General features: G+C 39.8%; 1 protein-coding gene across 1 annotated transcript; it reads right to left on the bottom strand.

Annotated features, from left to right (window-relative positions):
• Window positions 1-2,621: 2,621 nt before the first annotated feature.
• Window positions 2,622-17,639, bottom strand: kif7 (kinesin family member 7). The gene is made up of 20 exons (XM_031314368.2): window positions 17,526-17,639; window positions 14,804-15,196; window positions 14,428-14,625; window positions 13,883-14,282; window positions 13,431-13,778; window positions 12,306-12,498; window positions 12,036-12,188; window positions 11,000-11,158; window positions 10,489-10,616; window positions 10,258-10,376; window positions 9,374-9,529; window positions 9,085-9,290; window positions 8,625-8,822; window positions 7,973-8,098; window positions 6,753-6,929; window positions 6,455-6,670; window positions 5,967-6,173; window positions 5,108-5,306; window positions 4,420-4,581; window positions 2,622-3,363 (listed from the first exon to the last, which is right to left on the bottom strand). The coding sequence occupies exons 2-20, from the start codon at window positions 15,132-15,134 to the stop codon at window positions 2,969-2,971; spliced, it is 4,071 nt and encodes a 1,356-aa protein (XP_031170228.1). The 5' UTR covers window positions 15,135-15,196; window positions 17,526-17,639; the 3' UTR covers window positions 2,622-2,968.
• Window positions 17,640-19,540: the final 1,901 nt, after the last annotated feature.

The following is a 19,540-nucleotide window of genomic DNA, read 5'->3' as shown; positions in this document are numbered from 1 at the left end:
CTCCAGTCATCTCCTCTCACCTCCTATCGGCCCTTTTTTTTTTCTAAATGCGCTGACGTCACACCGACGGCAAGTTGCTGATAACCAATCGCACGTGGTTTCCCCGTGTGTGTATGTGCGATGTTCAGATGTAGCTTGCATAGCTTTACCTCTGTGAGGAATATGAACTGTAGGCCTACTGTAAAAACACTTGTCTCAACTGTAAAAAAGGAAAGAAAATATACTCAAACTTTATACTTAGAGCCACTAAAACACAAAGTGTCTGACTATGTCGTAGGCTACCCTTATTTTTACAGTCTATGGTCGTACCCCAGTGGTAGTGAAAACAAAGACACTGTGGCAGACAACAATGCACAATTATATTCAGTGTTGCGTGTATCTTTTAGGCCAAACATTTTGACTCTTCTCCTCTTTCATTGGCTCATATAGGCTACATTTTACCGCTCATTATAGACACCAACTATAGCTCGATATGCATTATAGCCCTCTGCCAGAAATGTGGAGTGCAAGTGTGTATCTTGTTCTGCCCTGGTAGGGAACAATATACAAAACAGTACAGAAACCAACTTATTAAGACTTTGCTCTACTGCATCACTAGTCGTCATTTAAGATAGAAACAACTATGCATAGGCATTGAGAAACAATGGTTTCCTTGGTTACATTTTCCATTATACACTGTCACACTCATTATCTCAATAATTCTTAGGTCATGAACCTTTTCCTACTGCATTAGGGAATCTTGCTCCCTGATGGCTGATATTTAAATTTAAACATCAAACTCATGTATTCTCACTGTACTACAAGTGTCTATTGTTTTGCAATTTTGGTGGAATTAAATTAATCTCCACAATACAGGAAAGCTCAGAACAATTCAGATTTATTTTAGTGAGTTGAATAGCAATTTTTTTTTCTACAAGGATGAACACAAAGCAGTTAGGACAAGAATCTCCCAAGATACACTACGCCCCACCTCCTCTTTTACCTCTGTGTTCATAGAGCTAAACCTAAAAGAAAAAAATTGGGTTAGGTTTTTTTTCTTCTTTTCATTTGTGTAATTATTTTTCCCATCTATGGTACCCATTGAGCAAACATTTTGTTTTACTTCTCTATTTTTTTTTAACTTAATACTGTCTTTGTGCTGCTGCAATGCCTGGATTTCCCCTCTGGGGATCCATAAAGGTTTATCTTATAATGCAATCAATTGATTGCTCCTTTAAATCTGCTCATTTAAAACTGCCCTAAACCAGCACTAACTCTTGAATTTCCTCTTAATTTGGTTTTAAAGGGACAAATATTTTACAAAGAATCCGAATTTCAGTCCAGGGAAAATAAAAAAAAAACTATTGCTTGACCCTCATGGAGATGAGTACAGGCAGCAATATTACAGACTCATGTGAAACACTGAGGATATACCGCCCTCTGCTGCTCAGATAGTGTCCACATTTTAACACAGTAAAAGAATTGCCCTGTCTTGTCCTGGCTGATTTGTCTTCCAATTGTATGAAACATGACAGATATATCAAGCTCTTATTCATGAACTAAAGAACCAGGATTCTTTTTGATAAGGACAATGGGGGAATACATTATATGGCAACAAATGAAGCTCCATGTAAATGCAGATCAGAAAGGTCTTTTTGGGGGGATAACCAACCATCCTTTTTTATGTCAGTGGTTTGCAGTGGGGAAATAAGTACTCAGATCCCTACACTTAATAAGCTCTACCACAATGTAAAAAAATACTATGTCAAGTAAAAGTCCTGCTTTCAAAATCATATTATATGAGTATTGTCAATGTGAGTCAATGTACTCGTGTCAAAAGTACTTGGATGTCTCCTTTCAGCGTTATACTATTATATTTATTGTATTATTACTGATGCATTAAAGAAATAACATTAAAACGGCTACAATCAATATTTTTATAATAACAACCTATGAAATGATGTGAACACAATGTGTCCATGTGAAAGGTGTCTCTGGTAGAGATGAACCTACTGAGAATTATCAGTTGAATCTGCTACCTCTAAGTGGCCAAAAACAGTTATTGCAGGCTTAAAGCTATGTAACATTGTGATGAACACCAATATGGTGTCATATCTCCATCATCATTATACTGATATTACCTGGTCCTAAGTAGATTTGATAGTTATTGTTGTGACTCACTTCATGAAATGTAATGTATGTTCAAGCTAAATGCATTATACCAGACACTAGAGCTACTTTAAATGTGTTATAGTCATTGTCATGTTATTAACACACAGTGTGTGTGTGTGTGTGTGTGTGTGTGTGTGTGTGTGTGTGTGTGTGTGTGTGGGGAATCTGTGACGTTAATAACACTTTTCAGATATACACCATTTTAAAAGATAACATTACAGACAGAAACCTCCCAGACGCACCACTGCCCTCCTGATCACAGCTGCACTTAAACCCACAGCATGCTGACACTAATCTGACATTTCACAACAGCTTTCATGCGTCTTCTAAATCAACTTTGATAACATCCAACCTGACTATCGATTTAAAAACCAAAGACCAAGCGGCAAAAATCGTTTCCCTATTTTTGTGTCTCAAGTTGTGGAAGAAAATAAATTAAGAGCTGCATGAAAAAAAACACAAGCCACATGAGTGTTACAGGCAAAAACATTTTAATATAAAATACTGTTGAAGGCAAAAAGACTGCATTATTAGAGAGCGTCATTTTGTAATGATGCAAATGATTCACCTCTTGTTGACTTTCACGGTTGGCAAGACCATATACCTGCCAATTACTGTATGACATGGAAACATAAACTTTACCTTCGTGAAAGTGCTTCATATAAAAATCTGTGGGTGTCATTGATCAGTAAAAAACTATATACAAGTAAAGAAATTGAAATACAAAAGCTAAAGTAATGTTATGCAACAAAATATTTCAAAAATCACAGAACAAAAATCTATGCGAATGGTCTTAAGTAACACAATATTTTTTTTTTTAGATAGGATTCTTCCGCACATCAATTAATGAATTGTTTGAAGTCAGTTGTCCAATGTTGAGGCTGGAGTGCCGGGACTCTCTGCGAGACTTTACCACAGGCAGGGATGCCGCCCCGCCCCAGGACCCCATACCAGTTTGAACTACACGGTTAACAGGAACGTCCCCAGCTCCTCGAAGCCATAACTCCTCCATGACAGCAGGTTCCTCTGTGGGGAGAGAGGAGCGTCTCCACGTGGACGGGAGAGGGGTGTTCACCAGCTCGCGCATTTCCTCCCTGGACCTGGAAGGTTTGTCAGACTGGCACGTCCCCCTGCCTCCTGGGCTGTCCTCAGGGCTGCGGCTCAGCTTCTCCATGCTGCCGATGCCTGCTGGTTTACCATCAGATGCCCCACCTGAAAGACAACACACGTCAAAAGGACAGTTACCCCTATGTTCAATCAGGCGCGTCTGCGCCGTGTTCCGCAATACCACACCAGGAGGGTCTCAGAAGCGGAGCGTCTTGCCTGCCGGACTCGCAGATTTTACGGTGTCTACAAGTACTTGAAAGAACAATCATGTGTTTATTAGCTAGTATATACCTTCCATTCCAAGCACTCCTGCAACTGTGACTATAATTGCCACTGTTCATCATACCCCCAACTGGCACCGGCAGACAACCGCCCACCAAGAGCCTGGGTATGTCCAAGGTTTCTCCCTAAAAGGAAGTTTTACTCACCACTCAAGGTTTCTGCCTAAAAAGGGAGTTTTTCCTCGCCACTGTCGCAGTAAATGCTTGCTCTTGTGGGAATTACTGGAATTGTTGGGTCTTTGTAAATTATAACTCTTGTTATGATTTGATACTATAAATAAAAGTGAATTGAATTGAACTCCATGCTTTCTCTCTTCTTGGCTGTGATGTCGTAATATGTTTTAGAGTTAGAAAATTAGAATTAGACTCTCTCTCCACCTCGACCGGCTACAACATTAATATTAATGTTATGGTAATAATAATCTAATAACTGGATAATATAGTGTATGAAACGGTTGCATTACAATTACTTTTTCTGCCATTTTATAAACCAAACAACTAATCGAGGAAAATAACAGAATAACGTATAATGAAAAGAATGATTAGTTGTAGCCCGAATGTGCTGTGGTTATCTAGCCATAAGAATGATTTGTTCTGCTCCCTCAGCAGCAGGCTGAGACTGAGCTAGTGACAGCATGCCACAAAAATGGAGAGGAGAATGGAGATACAGTAGTTGCTGAGAATCAATTTAAAATGTGGATTTGCCTGAGGATATGTGGAAGGTTATTTGCACTTAAGTCATTTTATTTTTGGCAAGAAGCAAAGTATGGCTTAATAACATGGATATCTGAAGCCATCGTGCTGCAAGCTGTAAACACAATGATTATGATAATCATAAATATTAAAAGCAACAAACACTTTGATGTAATAATACTTCTACCTTTAGCATTCTCCTTTGGCTGGTTGACTGAACCACAGATTTCCCTCAGTTTGTTACTTAGTTCCAGATTTGCTGCCTTGTAGTGGTTCAGCTCCTTGCTGAGGTTATGGATCCATCCTTCATACTGCCGCTGCCTTCCTGCCAGCCCCTCGTCTATTTGCTCTGTAGGGGCGGGAGGACACACACATAAGGGTGTGCAAATACTTTTCGTTTCATAAGATGATTCATATTTGAATTGAATTTTAATTATTTAGAAAAATATGAAATGAAGATTTGCCAACACAAAATGGCCAATCACTTTAATCAAATGTATTTTCTACCTGTAAACCTAAAATATACCAAAGAATTTATAAAAAATTAAAATAAAATAAATATATTTTAAGATTAGAACGCAAATTTCGGTTCCACTTAATGTGTCGACTGAAAATATATATATATATATATATATATATATATATATATATAATAATACTCAAAACTATAAAAAGAGCCTTTCTTTGACGTCATTTTTCAGTTTTTCCAAGAATCATTTTAGGAATTGGAATTGTTTTAAAAGTATCGGTTCGGCATCGGAATCATAAACATCCAAACAATACCCAAACCTAATTTTAAGTGGTGCAGGCACATAAACACATGCAGTCAACCCTTTTTACTAGGATAATAATTCTTTTGTCCTTGTGATCCACACCTCGACACTGCTGCAGTAAGAGCTGCACACTCCTCTCATGCTCCTTCTGCTGTTGTGTGAGCCGGCGATCTGTGTCGAGTTGTGTGCGATCGAGGGCGTTCTCCAGCCACTGCACCAGCCTCTGCTGCTCATCCAGTTGCATTTCCAGCTCAGCCAGGGCGAGTTGTAGCTTACGCTCCTCCTCACGCAGAGACACCACCTACAGGAAACACAAACACTCTTCAGCATACATATTGGTGAGTTCAGACATGAAGTCTTACCCTGCATGGTCTGACACTGCTTAGCTTTCTTATCAAGAGTGAACTGAAAAGTGTTGCTATTACTAATGGTTGATTAATGTTATTGATGTTTAAATGACATTAGTGTAGTGTTACCAATAGGGCTGGGTACCGAATTCAATACCTTTTAGGCACCGACCGAGTTGACTCTGAAATATTAAGTATTGAAAAATGCCTCGTCATTCAATACCCAATTTCAAAACTTTAGGAGTTAATCTCATCAGCGTCAGTGAGCCAATAAGCAAGAAGTATGCATCTACAAAGATCTAATAATGCTTTTGATTGGCTGTTTAGCGTTACACATCATAGAGGCAGGCATGAAAAACTACGTTTAAGTAGCTGAAAAATAAATAAAAAGATTTGTGCCGTAATGTTGTAATTTCTTTTGTTTTATAAAATTGGTATCAAAAAAAGTCGTTTAGGAACCGGTATCGAAGTCACAGCATTGTTATGGAAAATGTTTGAACGATACCCAGCCCTAGTTAACAACTAGCCAGCTTGTCTAATAAAAGTAGTACATATGGAAGGTGGGAACACAGTAAAAAAAAGAAGAAGCAGAATCTCATGTTGAGCGCACAGACCTTGTCGAAGTACTTGCACAGCAGAGCTCTGGTCTCAGAGGCAGACAGGTAACTGAGTTTGGCCATAAGGTTCATCTCCCACTGGGAGAGCATACTGGCAGAAGCCCTCAGCTGTCTCTGTCTCTGAGTGATGGCCTCATTTTTATACTCAATAGCTGCATCCAGAGCCTCGATCGCTTCGTCCAGCTGGAAAAGTGTTCGCTCCTCCTACAAATGTCAGAGGGAACAGATTGACTTAATAAGAATTTGACCATGAATATTCAGTCCCAGGTGATATCACAGCTTCCAGTGAGGATTTGTTACGGTATGACTCGTTTTTGAGTAAGTTCCTATTATTGCCATGTGATGTACGTGTATTCATGTTTGCTGCAGAGCAACATCTCTCTTACTTTGAAATTAGATCTTGTTCAGCAACAATTAAAAATATGCTCAGCTGTCAGTGCTATGAAAACACAAAACACTGTTTAAACCCCAGAGTGATATCTGACCTCAGGTGACAGCAGGCTACCCTGCCGCAACTTATCGTCCAGCTCCACTCTCTGTTTAAGCAGCGAATCTTTCTCTTGACGGAGGTTGGAGATCTCCTGGCGAATCTGTTCGGAATCTTGAGCACTGCTGCTGCGAAGGAGACCATTCCTCTCACTCAACTCTCGCTCAAGTGACTCGATGCGCCCCGTAAGTGTCACCAGGTCTTTACTGAGGGCCTGGAGGGAAGATGAATACAAAATATTCAGCATTTGCCCGTTTCCTGTGACACTGAATTGAGTTGTTTGTGGTTGTTAATACCTGACTGGAGCGGAGCCTCTTGGTCTCCAGTCCGCTGCGCTCCTGTAGCAGGGCTTCCTTCTTGGCCAGGATTTGCTCTCGTTTAGTGAGCTCTCCTTCCAGATCTTCCAGTTCTTTCCTCTGGTCCAGTACCCGCTCCATTTCCTCATCCAGCCAGCGTTTTTGTTCCTCAATCTTCTGCTCACAGGGTATCAAGACACAAAAGCCCACACGTCAGGCAGAAATAGAGACACACACAGCACAAACTGAGGCTGCAAGGGGAGCAACAGCCCCACAAGCAAAATTCTACGGCATCTTTAGCAATATGAATGAATTTATTGGTCGTAACCAAAGGGTAGGGTCAGAAGCTTAAGCTTATATCAGGCCCCCCCTTCTCACATTTTTAAGAGTAACAAACAAACTGCCAAGGAAAAATTGACAAGACAAGAAAGATAAAATAAATTATAGAAAAAAACAACATACACTTACCGAGATAACTTTCTACATACATGCATACATAGTGTGTTTGCATATGCATGCATACACTTACCTACATATATACATACATACATACATACATACACACCTACATATACCCATAAGGGTCAGTACTTATATACAGTACATTGCCACCATAAGGTGAATAATATCCTAAATAATAGGGGTGCACGTTTCAGAAAATGTCACGATTCGATATCGATTTTTAGGCTCAAGATTCGATTCAAAATCGATCTGATTAAAAAACGATTCTCGATTAAAAAAAACATTCACAGTATGTAAATGTAGTTACTTTTCCCATGTGATTGCAGTAGACATACAATAAAAAAATAAAAATATGAATCGATTTTTTTGCACACCCCTACTAAATAATGATAACCAAAATGATAATGATGTTCATCACCATTATCAACATTCTCACAGAATAATACCACTCAATGTCTATACTTATCTAGTGTCACATCTTTGAACCCTTTTTTAAATTTGAAGACATTCCTAATATGTTTTAATTCATCTGGTAATGCGTTCCATAACTTCACGCCACAGACAGATATGCACCTGCTTTTCATCACTGTGTTACAGGTAGGTTTGTATGTTGGGAGGAAGTAGGTTATGACAAATAAAATGACAAATTCTTCATCCAACCATTGTGTGACTAATTTTCTTTTGGGGTTCAAAGGCAGTTTGTTTTCTATGAATTCAAAGTTGGAAGCGATATATTCTCCTTGAGATTCTTGTCCCACCTGTTGTTCTTCCAAAGAGATGACAGAGCCGTTACTGCCGCTGCGTCTCTGCCTCTGGAAGGCAGCGACCTCCTCCGTCTTTATTCTTAGGATCTTTTGCTGCTGCTCATTCTTTATCTCAAGTTCCTACAGAAGGGATGGATGGGTGGATCAAAGGAAGATAAAGGTCAATTACAGGACTAGTATGGAAGAAATCTATATCTGACTAAAATGTATAAATGCATTTGGCCCTTATACTGTCTACGGATACGTTTTCCTCTAAACCATTGCCAGACATTTGGACTTGTGGAAGAGATTTTTTTTTTCCACACATGAAAAAACAAACGCCATTTGTAATGAACTGAGTTTGGTTCGAAATTCACTCAATCAGGTTCAGAAGCAATGGCTATAACCAGAAATCTATGGCTTGGTAAATCTTGGCTTTGAATTTACAGTCAGAGTCATAGAACCTGCTAGGTGTTCCCTGCAACTGCACAGTCAAGTTTTGCGAAATATTTGGGACTGGCTAATTGGCAGAATGACTTAAATGAGCTTAGGTTTTCTGCTAAAAGAAAGTACTATGTGATATTGTCCACATAACTGCATACATACAGGATTTCTAATTCTGTTTTTAAAGATATGGCTGCCACTCTGATGAATTGGCCCGAGGTACCTTTACTCTGTGAGTTCTTCTTTGCATCTCGCTCTCCAGACGTCGTTTCTGCTGACTTTCATGGCGCAGCCGTTTTTGTAGCTGCTCCTGCTGCTGCCTCATACTCTGAACACTTAGCTCCAGCTCTAACACACGACGTTCGCTCTGGGCAGGCAGGTTAGCGAGACGAGCGGTATCCCTCTGACGCTGACTGAGAACCTAACACGAAACCATACACAATTTCCTTTGTCAGAATTTCAAAAGTACAGGTCCAAAAGGTCTCATGTATAAAAGTATAACTTTAGAACAGTACAGTGTTTTGTTGTTAATCACATATCAGGGAAAGAACATGGGTTTAAAATAGTATCTTAGATGCAGAAAAATATTCTTTCAGATGCCACACAAATCAGCATCACTAATTCTCTAGTTGTCTGTTGCCTATGTGCTATTAGGCATTAATACAGAGGTGTGGCAGTCAAACCTGAACTTTGCTCTGAGCAGCAGCTATCTTCCTGCGACATTCCTGTGCTCTGGTCTTGTCCGTCGTGCTGATCTCTCTTTCTTGCCTCTCTAGATCCTGCAGCTGCCGTTGAGCCTCCTGCAGCTCTTGTCGAGCCTGCACAGCTTCACTCTCCAGAGCCGTGATCTTATGGCTATACTGCCTGTTCAGGGCCTGAGCATCCTTACCTAAAAACAAGCTGATGTTTAAAAAAGAACCTTTATTTGGAAAAGATGCAGCTAAGGAAGGGTAACAATATCAAAATTGCTACCTGTTTTGACCAGCTCCTTGATGAGTTCTTCCTTCATACGGATGGTGACAGACAGCTCCCTGATCTTCTGCTGTGCCTGAAAAAGTCCCAATTCTGAAACGCCTTCGAAACCTTTCAGACTTTCACGCAAAGATGTCTCCCCAGTACTGAAGTTGGCTACACAGAGATTTGAGACAATACACAGGAGGTCAGCAGGGTGGTACAATGATGAAAGGTACGGAGCTTCAAGACAACAGCCAAGATTCAAGCCCTCATGTTTGATCCTCCTTAAGTACCAACACAGATCAGTACTCCCTGTTTGACTCTCACTCTCCAATAATGTGAACCTTGGACCATAGAGTAGACTAAAACCAGCCAACAAAAGCATATTGAACCGATTTTAAAAGCCTAAGGTTACCCTGACTCTATCAGGACAACATGTAACATCTGAATGCAAAAGAAACCAAAACACAATAAAAAGCTATATTAATGTTTTATCCCATACGTGGCTGGTGTCTCTGAAAATTACTATGCAAACCTGGAAAATCAGTTTACTCAGTTCACCACAGACTGTGCGCCTAAACATCGGCAAAGCAACATTGTAGTAACTTCTCCACAAACACATGCTGCACCACAGGAGTGCACATGTAGGACCAAAAAGGCTACTAAAAGATTTTAAACATGTGACATGTTCAGGGGGGAAAAAATAGCCACTTATTATGTTTAACTGCAAAAACTGTGTGAATGTTTCTCAATTTGTTAACACAATATAATTGGATTTGTGCATAAATTATTTCAATAGCAGGTACACAAACAATGAGTCCTAACGAACAACAATGCCCTCCCGATCAATAGTCCTACATCTAATTCTAACATATAGAGGCACATTAGGTTGTTAGACTTACATGCTTTTCTGGCTAAACAGGGGTGCTGGTCTGGCTCATGCAGAGATATGAGCCCTCTACCACCAACTGCTAGTCCTCCTGACAGCATGTCCCTCTTGGTCCAGGTCAGGTTCACCTGTCTGACAGAACCATTAGCATTACATTACATACATTTCACACATGACAACTGCTCATGTCTGTCAATTTAAATAGTGTAAGCTGCAAACTATGAGTTCTATAAACACAACATACTTGCGTCTCTCATGGCTGAGGTTTGAATGACTGCCCTCTTCTTCTGTATCCTGCATTTCTGCTCCTCCTGTGATATCCTGGTCCTCATAGAGGCCACCATCCTGATCACCACAAAGCCCATTACTAACCTGTAAGCACATGCGCGCATACACACACACACACACACACACACACACACACACACACACACACACACACACACATACACACACACACACACACACACGTAAAGCAAAAAGTACGCTACAATATATTCTGTTTATGTGTGTAAAAATGACATTGGATCTGTATACAGATGAGAGTAAAAACAAGTTAAAATACTGTAAATTGTGCATCTTAAACAGATTTATTTTACTTTTTGGTCTGTATTTGGGCATTTTTTTAATAAGAAGGTGTTTCTGGTTAGTATGTGCTCATCCTATTGACGAGCCTGCACCTCCATTTCTTACCACTTTTTTTAACTTTTAAATCTACCCAACCCCACAGGCTCAAAAAATAGCTGGATGGTCACCTGACTGTATGTGCCTCCATTCTGACAGTGTTGCATGGAGCCCATAGGGGCTGTGTGTGGCCGCGGCCTCAAGTTAAGGCCCAGGCCCATCAGCCCTGGAGTAGAAAGCAGACACTGCAGCTCCACTATCAAGTCCTGTTGCTCCTGCAGCTTATCACTCTGAAACAGAAGGAAAGCAATTAAATGCGTAACATACAGTATTAGCTAAGACAACGAACATAACGTGTGGCAACCAGTGCTGTCAGTTAAACGTGTTATTAACGGCTTTAACACAAACCCATTTTAACGGCGTCAATTGTTTTATCGCGAGATTAACGTTCTTTTTGGCATAGCAAACTTTGTAGTTTTTTTCACATGCTGTTGCAACAACTAGTAACGTTAGAAAAACTACAACACCACACCGGATCTAGCTAGACCGGAAACAAAACAACAGGCATGCCGCACACACTTGTTTGGGCTTGCGAGCCGGCCAAAGAGTAGTAGGCTAACGTTACGTTTTGAGTGGATGGCGAGTGCGAGACGCCGAAATGGATGCCAATAAGATTCTGAATGGAAAGTTTACTTTTAAAAAGTTGCCAAATGGTTCCATTGACAAGACCAAAGTGATCTGTGTGTTTTGTCGTTGTGAACTGAGCTATCATCGCAGCACGTCCAGTCTGAAATACCACTTGATGGCCAAGCACACAGCTAGATTGCGCTGATGCGAATTCTCCGCCCCCTCGTCAAAGCCAGGCGACAAAAGCACAAAGCAAGCCGATCCACTTTTCCATGTTGATAAGAGCATTAAAATGAGAAGAAATAATTGGACAAAAATAAAATCTAGGGACATTTAGAATAGATAAAAAGGTGCGATTAATTGCGATTAACTGTGAGTTAACTATGACATTAATGCAATTAATCGCGACTAAATATTTTAATCGTTTGACAGCACAAGTGACAACGCATATTAAATAGAGATGAATGTGGCCTGCCATGATTAAACTGTGAAACACTGCACCTATGGAAAAGACAATAATAGAATTCCATTGCATCTCACCTGCTGCTTGTATTGCTCCATAGCATCCTCCAGAGCTGCTAAAAAGTCAGAGTTCTCGCCCTCCAGCCGCTGAATCTGTGCTTGAAGCAGCACAATACTATCCTCTTTCTCTCCATGCTCATGGCCCCACCTCTCCTCCACAGCCTCTGGATCCTGGGTAATATTTTTCACAACACATATAACAATTTTATAAACATATCAGTGCTGGGTACCTGAAGTTCTGACTAAAACCTCTTTAAATATTTCCTTGGGAGTGTGAAAGAGACAAACCTGGTTCCTCTCAGAGGGTCTTCCTCTCCTTAATGCAACACTGTCTTCAGTGGAGCTGTTCTCGATGCCGCTGTCTGGTCCTGAGGCAGTGGTCAGTCCACTCCGCTCCTCCTCCACGGAGCACAGCCACTCCTTCACTCTCAGACTCTGTTCTGCAGTCAGAGCCCCTTCAGTCTGCAGCTCCCACAGCAACCTGTGATATATAATTATAGAAAATATGAAGGAAGGAAGCACCAATGCTTCTTAAACCTGAACTAATGAAAATTAAGCAAAATACACATCTCACAGTCAGGATGAGAGACCTGAGAGACACTCACTGAATGAAGCCTGACATAGATGATACCTCCTATAGCTTTATGTCAACAAACAACAGTGTTCACCAGAGAGTGTGTCATGTATTCCTCTCAGCTCCTCAAGCTAACAAACCAGTGTAAACACAGAAACATGTCCCCGGCAATTTACTTCTTGTCAGCAGTGAGCTCAAACTAAAATAGAAAATACTGTCACAGAATGTCTCTGACTGTCTCTAAAATACACGGGGAATGCTGATCGCAATGAAGAAATATGTCAATGCAATGGCTTTTATGTATTTGTAATAGTTTTTTAATGAAGTTGTATTACACAACATGAGCTACTGTATATTAGGTTTTGGCTAAACAGATACTATAATAATTGTAAATTCGTTGTGGGTTTGGCCTCTTTTAGGATTTGTAGCTTGAAAAAAATTTAAATAAAGTAACACCAGTATTCTTCTTTCAACCAAGTGAAATTCCTCAAATTCATGCTAGCAATTGGATTTCATTTGGCTCACGTGGAATTAGGAAAAGTTCATATAATGGTAGTGGTTTGCTTGAACATTAAGTATTAGCGATAGTCAGAAAAGAAGGTGGCTGGACCGTTGAATTAAAATAGAACAATGGTGACCACAGTGATAACAATAATAATTTAATGTCCCTAATTTCTTTTTATATCGTGAACTTGTGTATGCATAAGGGAAACAATGGCTTGTTAATTCCATATACACATTCATTCACAAATGAACTTACCACTCAGTGGTCCAGGACATGCACAATTAAAAATGATGAAGACTACATTTAACTTGATTAATCATCAATGTGCTTTAACCTGTAAGCAGTGTCTGTACACGTCCTATAGTGGGCGCTCTGGGCTTGCAGTCTGCTGATCTCTCCCTCTCCAAGTCGAGGTCTTCTGTTTGCATCAGCGTGAGAAATGATGCGGGTCTCTGAACGCTGGCGATTTTCCAGGGCTCGGCGAAGGGCCTTGATTTGTTGCTCCAGCCCCTCCACCCGATCTGGCTCACGCTTGCAGTTGACCGTCGCCCGGTTCTGAATGTTTCTGGCCCTTGTGGCGTAGTTTAGTGTATTCAGGCTCTCGTCAAAGTCTGAGGAAGATGGGCTGATGCAGGCAATCATCAGTGTTTTTGAATTTCCTCCCAAAGAGTCTTTTAGGATCCTAGGTGAAACAAGGATTATATGAATTAAACCAAAGAGACATTTTACTCAAATTTCTGTTCAAGTGGTATGCTGCAGTATCTCATGAGCTTATTAAAAATGTACCTTGTGATTTTAGAATCTCTGTATGGTATGTGAGAGCCTTTCCTCTTAGGGTCCCCCAGTGCCCCGATAACATTTCCCAGAGCCAGAAGACCACTGTTAATCTGGATACTCTCTTTCAGTCTCTCTCCAGTGTTCCCCGTCTTTAAGATGCGCTCTGACCCCGCAAGGTCAACAAAGTGGAACTTGGAAGACAACATTTGTGGTCCAGAATTTGTAGTGGTCCCATAAAGGCGAGAGCTTCCCCGACGCTGGTCCATATACACAGTAAAAATGGTGTGTGACCGACTGGAGTTTGGATTCATCTGGGTTGCACCAGTGTGCCTGGCTGTGTTTCCTGACTCTAGTAAACTCAACACCTCATCAAGACCCTCCACCTCGCACTCCTTTACGCCACACAAAACTATGAGTCACAGAGACAAAAACATAAAATGCACATTCATACATACACAAACCACTTTGTAAAATAGTAAAATGCTGCATAATAATAACAATATCTTAACCACAAAAGACATGCTTAAAGACAAACTAGGCGGCCTATTCCATACCAATGTTGCCTTTATCCTCCCGGATGTGGATGTCCTTGCTGGCGGTCTCCACCTCCAGTAAGTCTTTGAACTCCTCTTTGTAGACCTCCAGATAGGAGACTCGGACAGAGAAGTCTGTGAGGTCATTTTCATCTAGAAGCTTGAAGACATCTGCAACAGCCCTGGGGATTATACCCTGCTCCTCATCTCTAAAGGAACCTACAAACACAATTAAAACACAAATAAATTAATGCAACTGGCTTGTTACGGTAAAACTTGATTAGAGCACAGTCTTATGCAAAAGGACCTAACCTTAAACTTTTACTTTTTAATACAGGATAAACTGAGCTAACAACAACTGAAGTGGACAATGGAAGAAAGAAATCAAATAACTTACAAATATTAGCTTCTCCAATGGTGTAAGTCTTGCCTGAGCCCGTCTGCCCATAGGCAAAGACTGTAGCATTGAAACCTTGAAAGAAGGCATCTATGAGTGGCTGAACAGACAAAGAATAAACCTCCTCTTGACAGCGAGTTTCTTCAAATAGGTAGTCGCAAAGGAAGTGCCGGTCATGGCCCAGAGTAACACGACACAGCTCCGAGTCCACGGTAATACAGCTCTCGTGGCAATGTAAAAGCTCTTTAGGCAGGAGGGGACGCACTCGAACAGCTACTTGCACTGCAGAATAATCGCCTCTGCCTTGGCCACTGGGCACTTTGGGAGACATTTCTGCTGCACCGCTGGAGCTCTTCTGTGTTCCTCTGCTATGTATGGATCATCTTTGGGCCACTAGAGGGAATAGAAATCACCTGTCACCAGTTTTTTTTTTTTTTTTTTTAAATCTCATGTCACCTGGCTGAAGGATGTAATATGGCTACAAGTCAGAATGTGATTGACTACATGATAAGGCAATGAACCCACCTAGCAGCTCAAACATGGTTTTTGTACAGGTTGGCAACTATTTTTGCCATAAAACCATATTGTACAACAAACTTTAACATAGGAGAGTAGGAGAGGGTGATATGGAAATATACACAATATCAATAATATACAACCAGTGGTGGAATGTTACCAAGTATATTTACTCAAGTATTGTACTTAAGTAAACATTTGAGGTACCTGTACTTTAATTTAATACAATGTTTTATTATAAATTAAACTACCCAACAATATACAGGCCTACAAGTACAGCTGAAATGATTAAAGACTTAGTTGATTGACAGAACTGTTTCTAAAGTGTGAGGATTTTTCTGCATTGAGTACTTTTATTTTTAATACTAATAAGTACATTTACCTCATGACACTTACATACTTTTACTAAAGTAACATTTTCAATGCAGAACTTTTACTTGTAGCAGAGTAGTTTTACAGTGTGGTATTAGTACTTTTACTGGAGTAAAGGATCTGAATACTTCTTCCACCACCGTATACAACATATTTGTGATATATTAACTATTCTGAAAAGTAGAAACTGTTATAGTAGATAAAATAACCAGAAAGGAATGTCTGATTTTGGCTAATCAAGCAAATGTAATACCTGACAAATCAAGGTACTTTATTGCATTAATGTTAAAAAAATAAAAAGTTGCCATAGAGCGTGGCCTGGCTCATTGGTTTCAGAGATAACAAAGAGACAGCTACCTCTGTATATATGGTATGGCAAAATCTCCCTTTAAAACTCAACACATCCTGGAGCTGCTTCATCAAAAACCTTTAAGTGAAAATAAAACATTACATAACAGATATGAGACATACATTTTACTTTTTAAGACTATTTACAGAGGTGGCCCTTCATGTATTTAGCTAGGACCTGGATGGGCCAGTCCCAAACTAGGCAACCCTCTTGTGTTTAACGTTATTTTAAACACAGTACCCTACTAACTCATTCTGGTAGGCTTGATATACGATACATCAAAGTTAAGGACCCCTAAACTGACACAAAGTACAATAGACCTCCATAGATTGTGTCCCATCTGATAGGATTTTTGCTTAGAAGTTTTGTTACAGAAAGTGTATGAAACCTAGGGCTGGGCGATATGGATAAAATCAAACACCTCGATATTTTTGACCAAATACCTCGATATCGATACCGCAACGATATTGTAGTGTTGACTATTGGTGCTTTCACAAAATATTTACACAATGAGATTTTTGATAAATAATTATCAGTAATGTGGATATAATGACTAAGTGGGTAAAGGCAAATAATAAAACAGTTACAACAGTCTGGTAAGTTCAGAAAATGACATCACTTTACCGTAATGCAGCCTTTAAAACCAGGAAAAGACAACACTTATGCCATATTATGATATCCAAAATCTAAGACGATATCTAGTCTCATATCACGATATTGATATAATATTGATATATTACCCAGCTCTAATGAAACCCATGATCAAAATAGTCATACATTCTGTCATTGTGTTACCTATGGATGTTACCTGAGGACTATACGTTTTGATGCTGCCTTTTTTAACTCAAGTAATTTTTCATTTCTTACACTGCACTGTAACTTTTATTATTGTATTTTATACCCTTCTTATTCTATTTTAGCTGTTTTATATGATCTTTAATTAATGTTTTTAACTGCTGTTTAATGTTTTATGTAAAGCACTTTGAAAGTGCCTTGTTGCTGAAAGGCTACCTTGCCCTATTGTGAAAATAAAGTATTCCAATTTTTGATGCGGACTCTCTGGAACCCCCACAAGGACCCCTGGGGGTCCCCGGTCCCCACATTGGGAATCACTGCTATAAAGTAAGTTAAAGTTAACTTATTGTGGCCATGTTAGCAAGATGCAGTTAGCTAACTGAGGCCCCGTTACCACTGTTTAACGAAGTAAATACGTTAGGTACCGTTATCCATAAGAAACACACGCATGTAGCTAGGCTTTTTCTAAATCTTCCTTAACAAGAAGCTTCCCCAAATCTTACACGCTAGCTAAGCTAAAGTTAGCAAGTTAGCCAGCCGTCCGAACAACAACATCAAAGCATGAGGATGAGGCTGGATATCGTTATCTAGAAGTGCTAAGTTACATTATCCCGTAAGAAATGGCTAACAATAAACATCATGCATTGATTGGGTAAGTTCTCGTAACCGCTACCAGTTAACACAACTTACTTTAATGTGGCAGAAGTTACACTAGGATGGATTCAGGATAACACTGGGTTTTTTTTTTTTTTTTTAGTGTGGAAGTTGAGGGGCAGGCAGAGGGGAGGAGCCCAAAAGTTTGGGCTGGATTTTGGGTGTGGTCTTGAAAGCAAAGAAAGCATCATGGCTGAGGGCTCAATGCAGAGAGGTAAAAACTAGTGACTTATACCTGCAGAGCTACAAATTTAACACAATACAGATTTGAAATTCAAATGTTTTTCTTCTTTCTCCTTCTGATTATTATTGTTCTATGTCTTTGAGCGCAGAAATGAGGTGCTTGGGCTACTCAAAAAGTTGTACAAACTGGTGGGCCTACTGTCAGACTTTTCTGCGATCTGATATGGGTCTCAGCAGCGTCGTACGACAGCATCCACTCTCATCTTCACTCTTCATATTCAACTAATCAGGCACAAAAACAGTTCTGACAATTACACAATTAGTCTGTGGCAGGCAGATAAATATGTCAAATCTGCATGTGTGTGGTTAGTACAGTAACTGGAATTAAACAAATACAAATGTTTTCAAATAGCAGTCCCTTGTGTACATGTAAGCATCCACACAAAGAGTCCAATGTGATCTTCACTGAGTAGTAGCCTACATTTTGAATATTAAGGCAGACTGTGAGTTGTTGTCTGAGGAGTATACACAACAAAATCATTAGTCTTCCAAACCATTCAAAATTTACTGTTGACATTAGTTCTGTTTAAAAAACACATTTCATTCTTTGAAAAAGGGAGAAAAAAGGAAAGATTGTTAGCAAAATATTTATGAACATGATTTGCTTGTGAGTTCTTGCCTGTTCTGTGTCAGTGAGTGTTACACACACATTCACACTCACACTCACTCACCTCTAATACCTAATAGTTCACCTACCAGTCTTCAGTGTCTGTGCATCTGTATTCTGAAAATCATTTAATCTCACCTGCCTGTGCTGTTCCTCCGTGTAGTCAGCTATCTGTCAGTCAGTCCACTACGAACTGAGCGGTCTGGTGTTGTGTCCTTTATAGAGCAGCTCAGTGACAAGGGGCCCTACAGCATCTTGACGTCACAAGCCTAGAGCCCTTATTGCTACTATACTGTAACCCTGGCACTTTCATTCACATTACCTTTGTGCACCTATGATATAACACTCCACATATCTAAAAAATAAAATAATAACCTATATTAATGGGTGTCAGCTTGACTGCTGCTGTGTGAAAGTTAGGTGTCCTTGCCAATCAATGTTCTCTGTCATCACACTTCATATCCAATCATCACCTAACCTTTGTCCTGTGGGTAGGCAGGTTCAAACACAAAGGCACGTAGTGCTCAAACTTGATCTGTGATTGAGTGACATACTGTGTGCACCATGATGCTGGAAGGGTAGAAATTAAAGCCAGGCCTCTGACCACATACACTACTGTTAATGGAAGTCCCAGCAGGGTTCAGCCATTGGGTATGTAATTGAACTTGGTGTGACTTCATTTCATTATCAGTGCCATGTTCAGTCAGACTAAATTGATGCACCTTCCTCTCACATGATACAGTAAGTGATTGTATTGGGGCTGTGATGTGATCCTTCATGAACACAAACTGCAATATAATAAGAGAACAATGATGTTGACAAGATGAAAATTCATAAAAATGAAAGATGACATAAATGAGAACGGTACAATTAAGTACAGTTTATATCAATCTTCAGCTAGTTTATAAAACTATAAATAGTGAACAGTTTTGACAGTGACAAAAGAGACTTGAGGACAATCATCAATAAGGACACACCAACACCTATTTCAAATGACATATTTTTCTGCACCAAGACCTTTGATCAAAAGTCTGTTATTTGTGATCATTAACAGTGATGTTTAAATATTTGAAGCTGCGAGCCAACATGTTTCATCCTATCAGAATAGCCTTGAAGATGAAAATGAAAGAGCCAACTTGTGTATCACATTTAGACTTGAATTTAAATGACCATGAAACATACACAAAACAGAGCTTCACTG

Source organism: Sander lucioperca, chromosome 3 (assembly GCF_008315115.2).
Source record: "Sander lucioperca isolate FBNREF2018 chromosome 3, SLUC_FBN_1.2, whole genome shotgun sequence".
NCBI lineage: Eukaryota > Metazoa > Chordata > Actinopteri > Perciformes > Percidae > Sander > Sander lucioperca.
The sequence above is the reverse complement of the archived record's forward strand: the minus strand, read 5'-3'. Positions and strand labels throughout refer to the sequence as shown.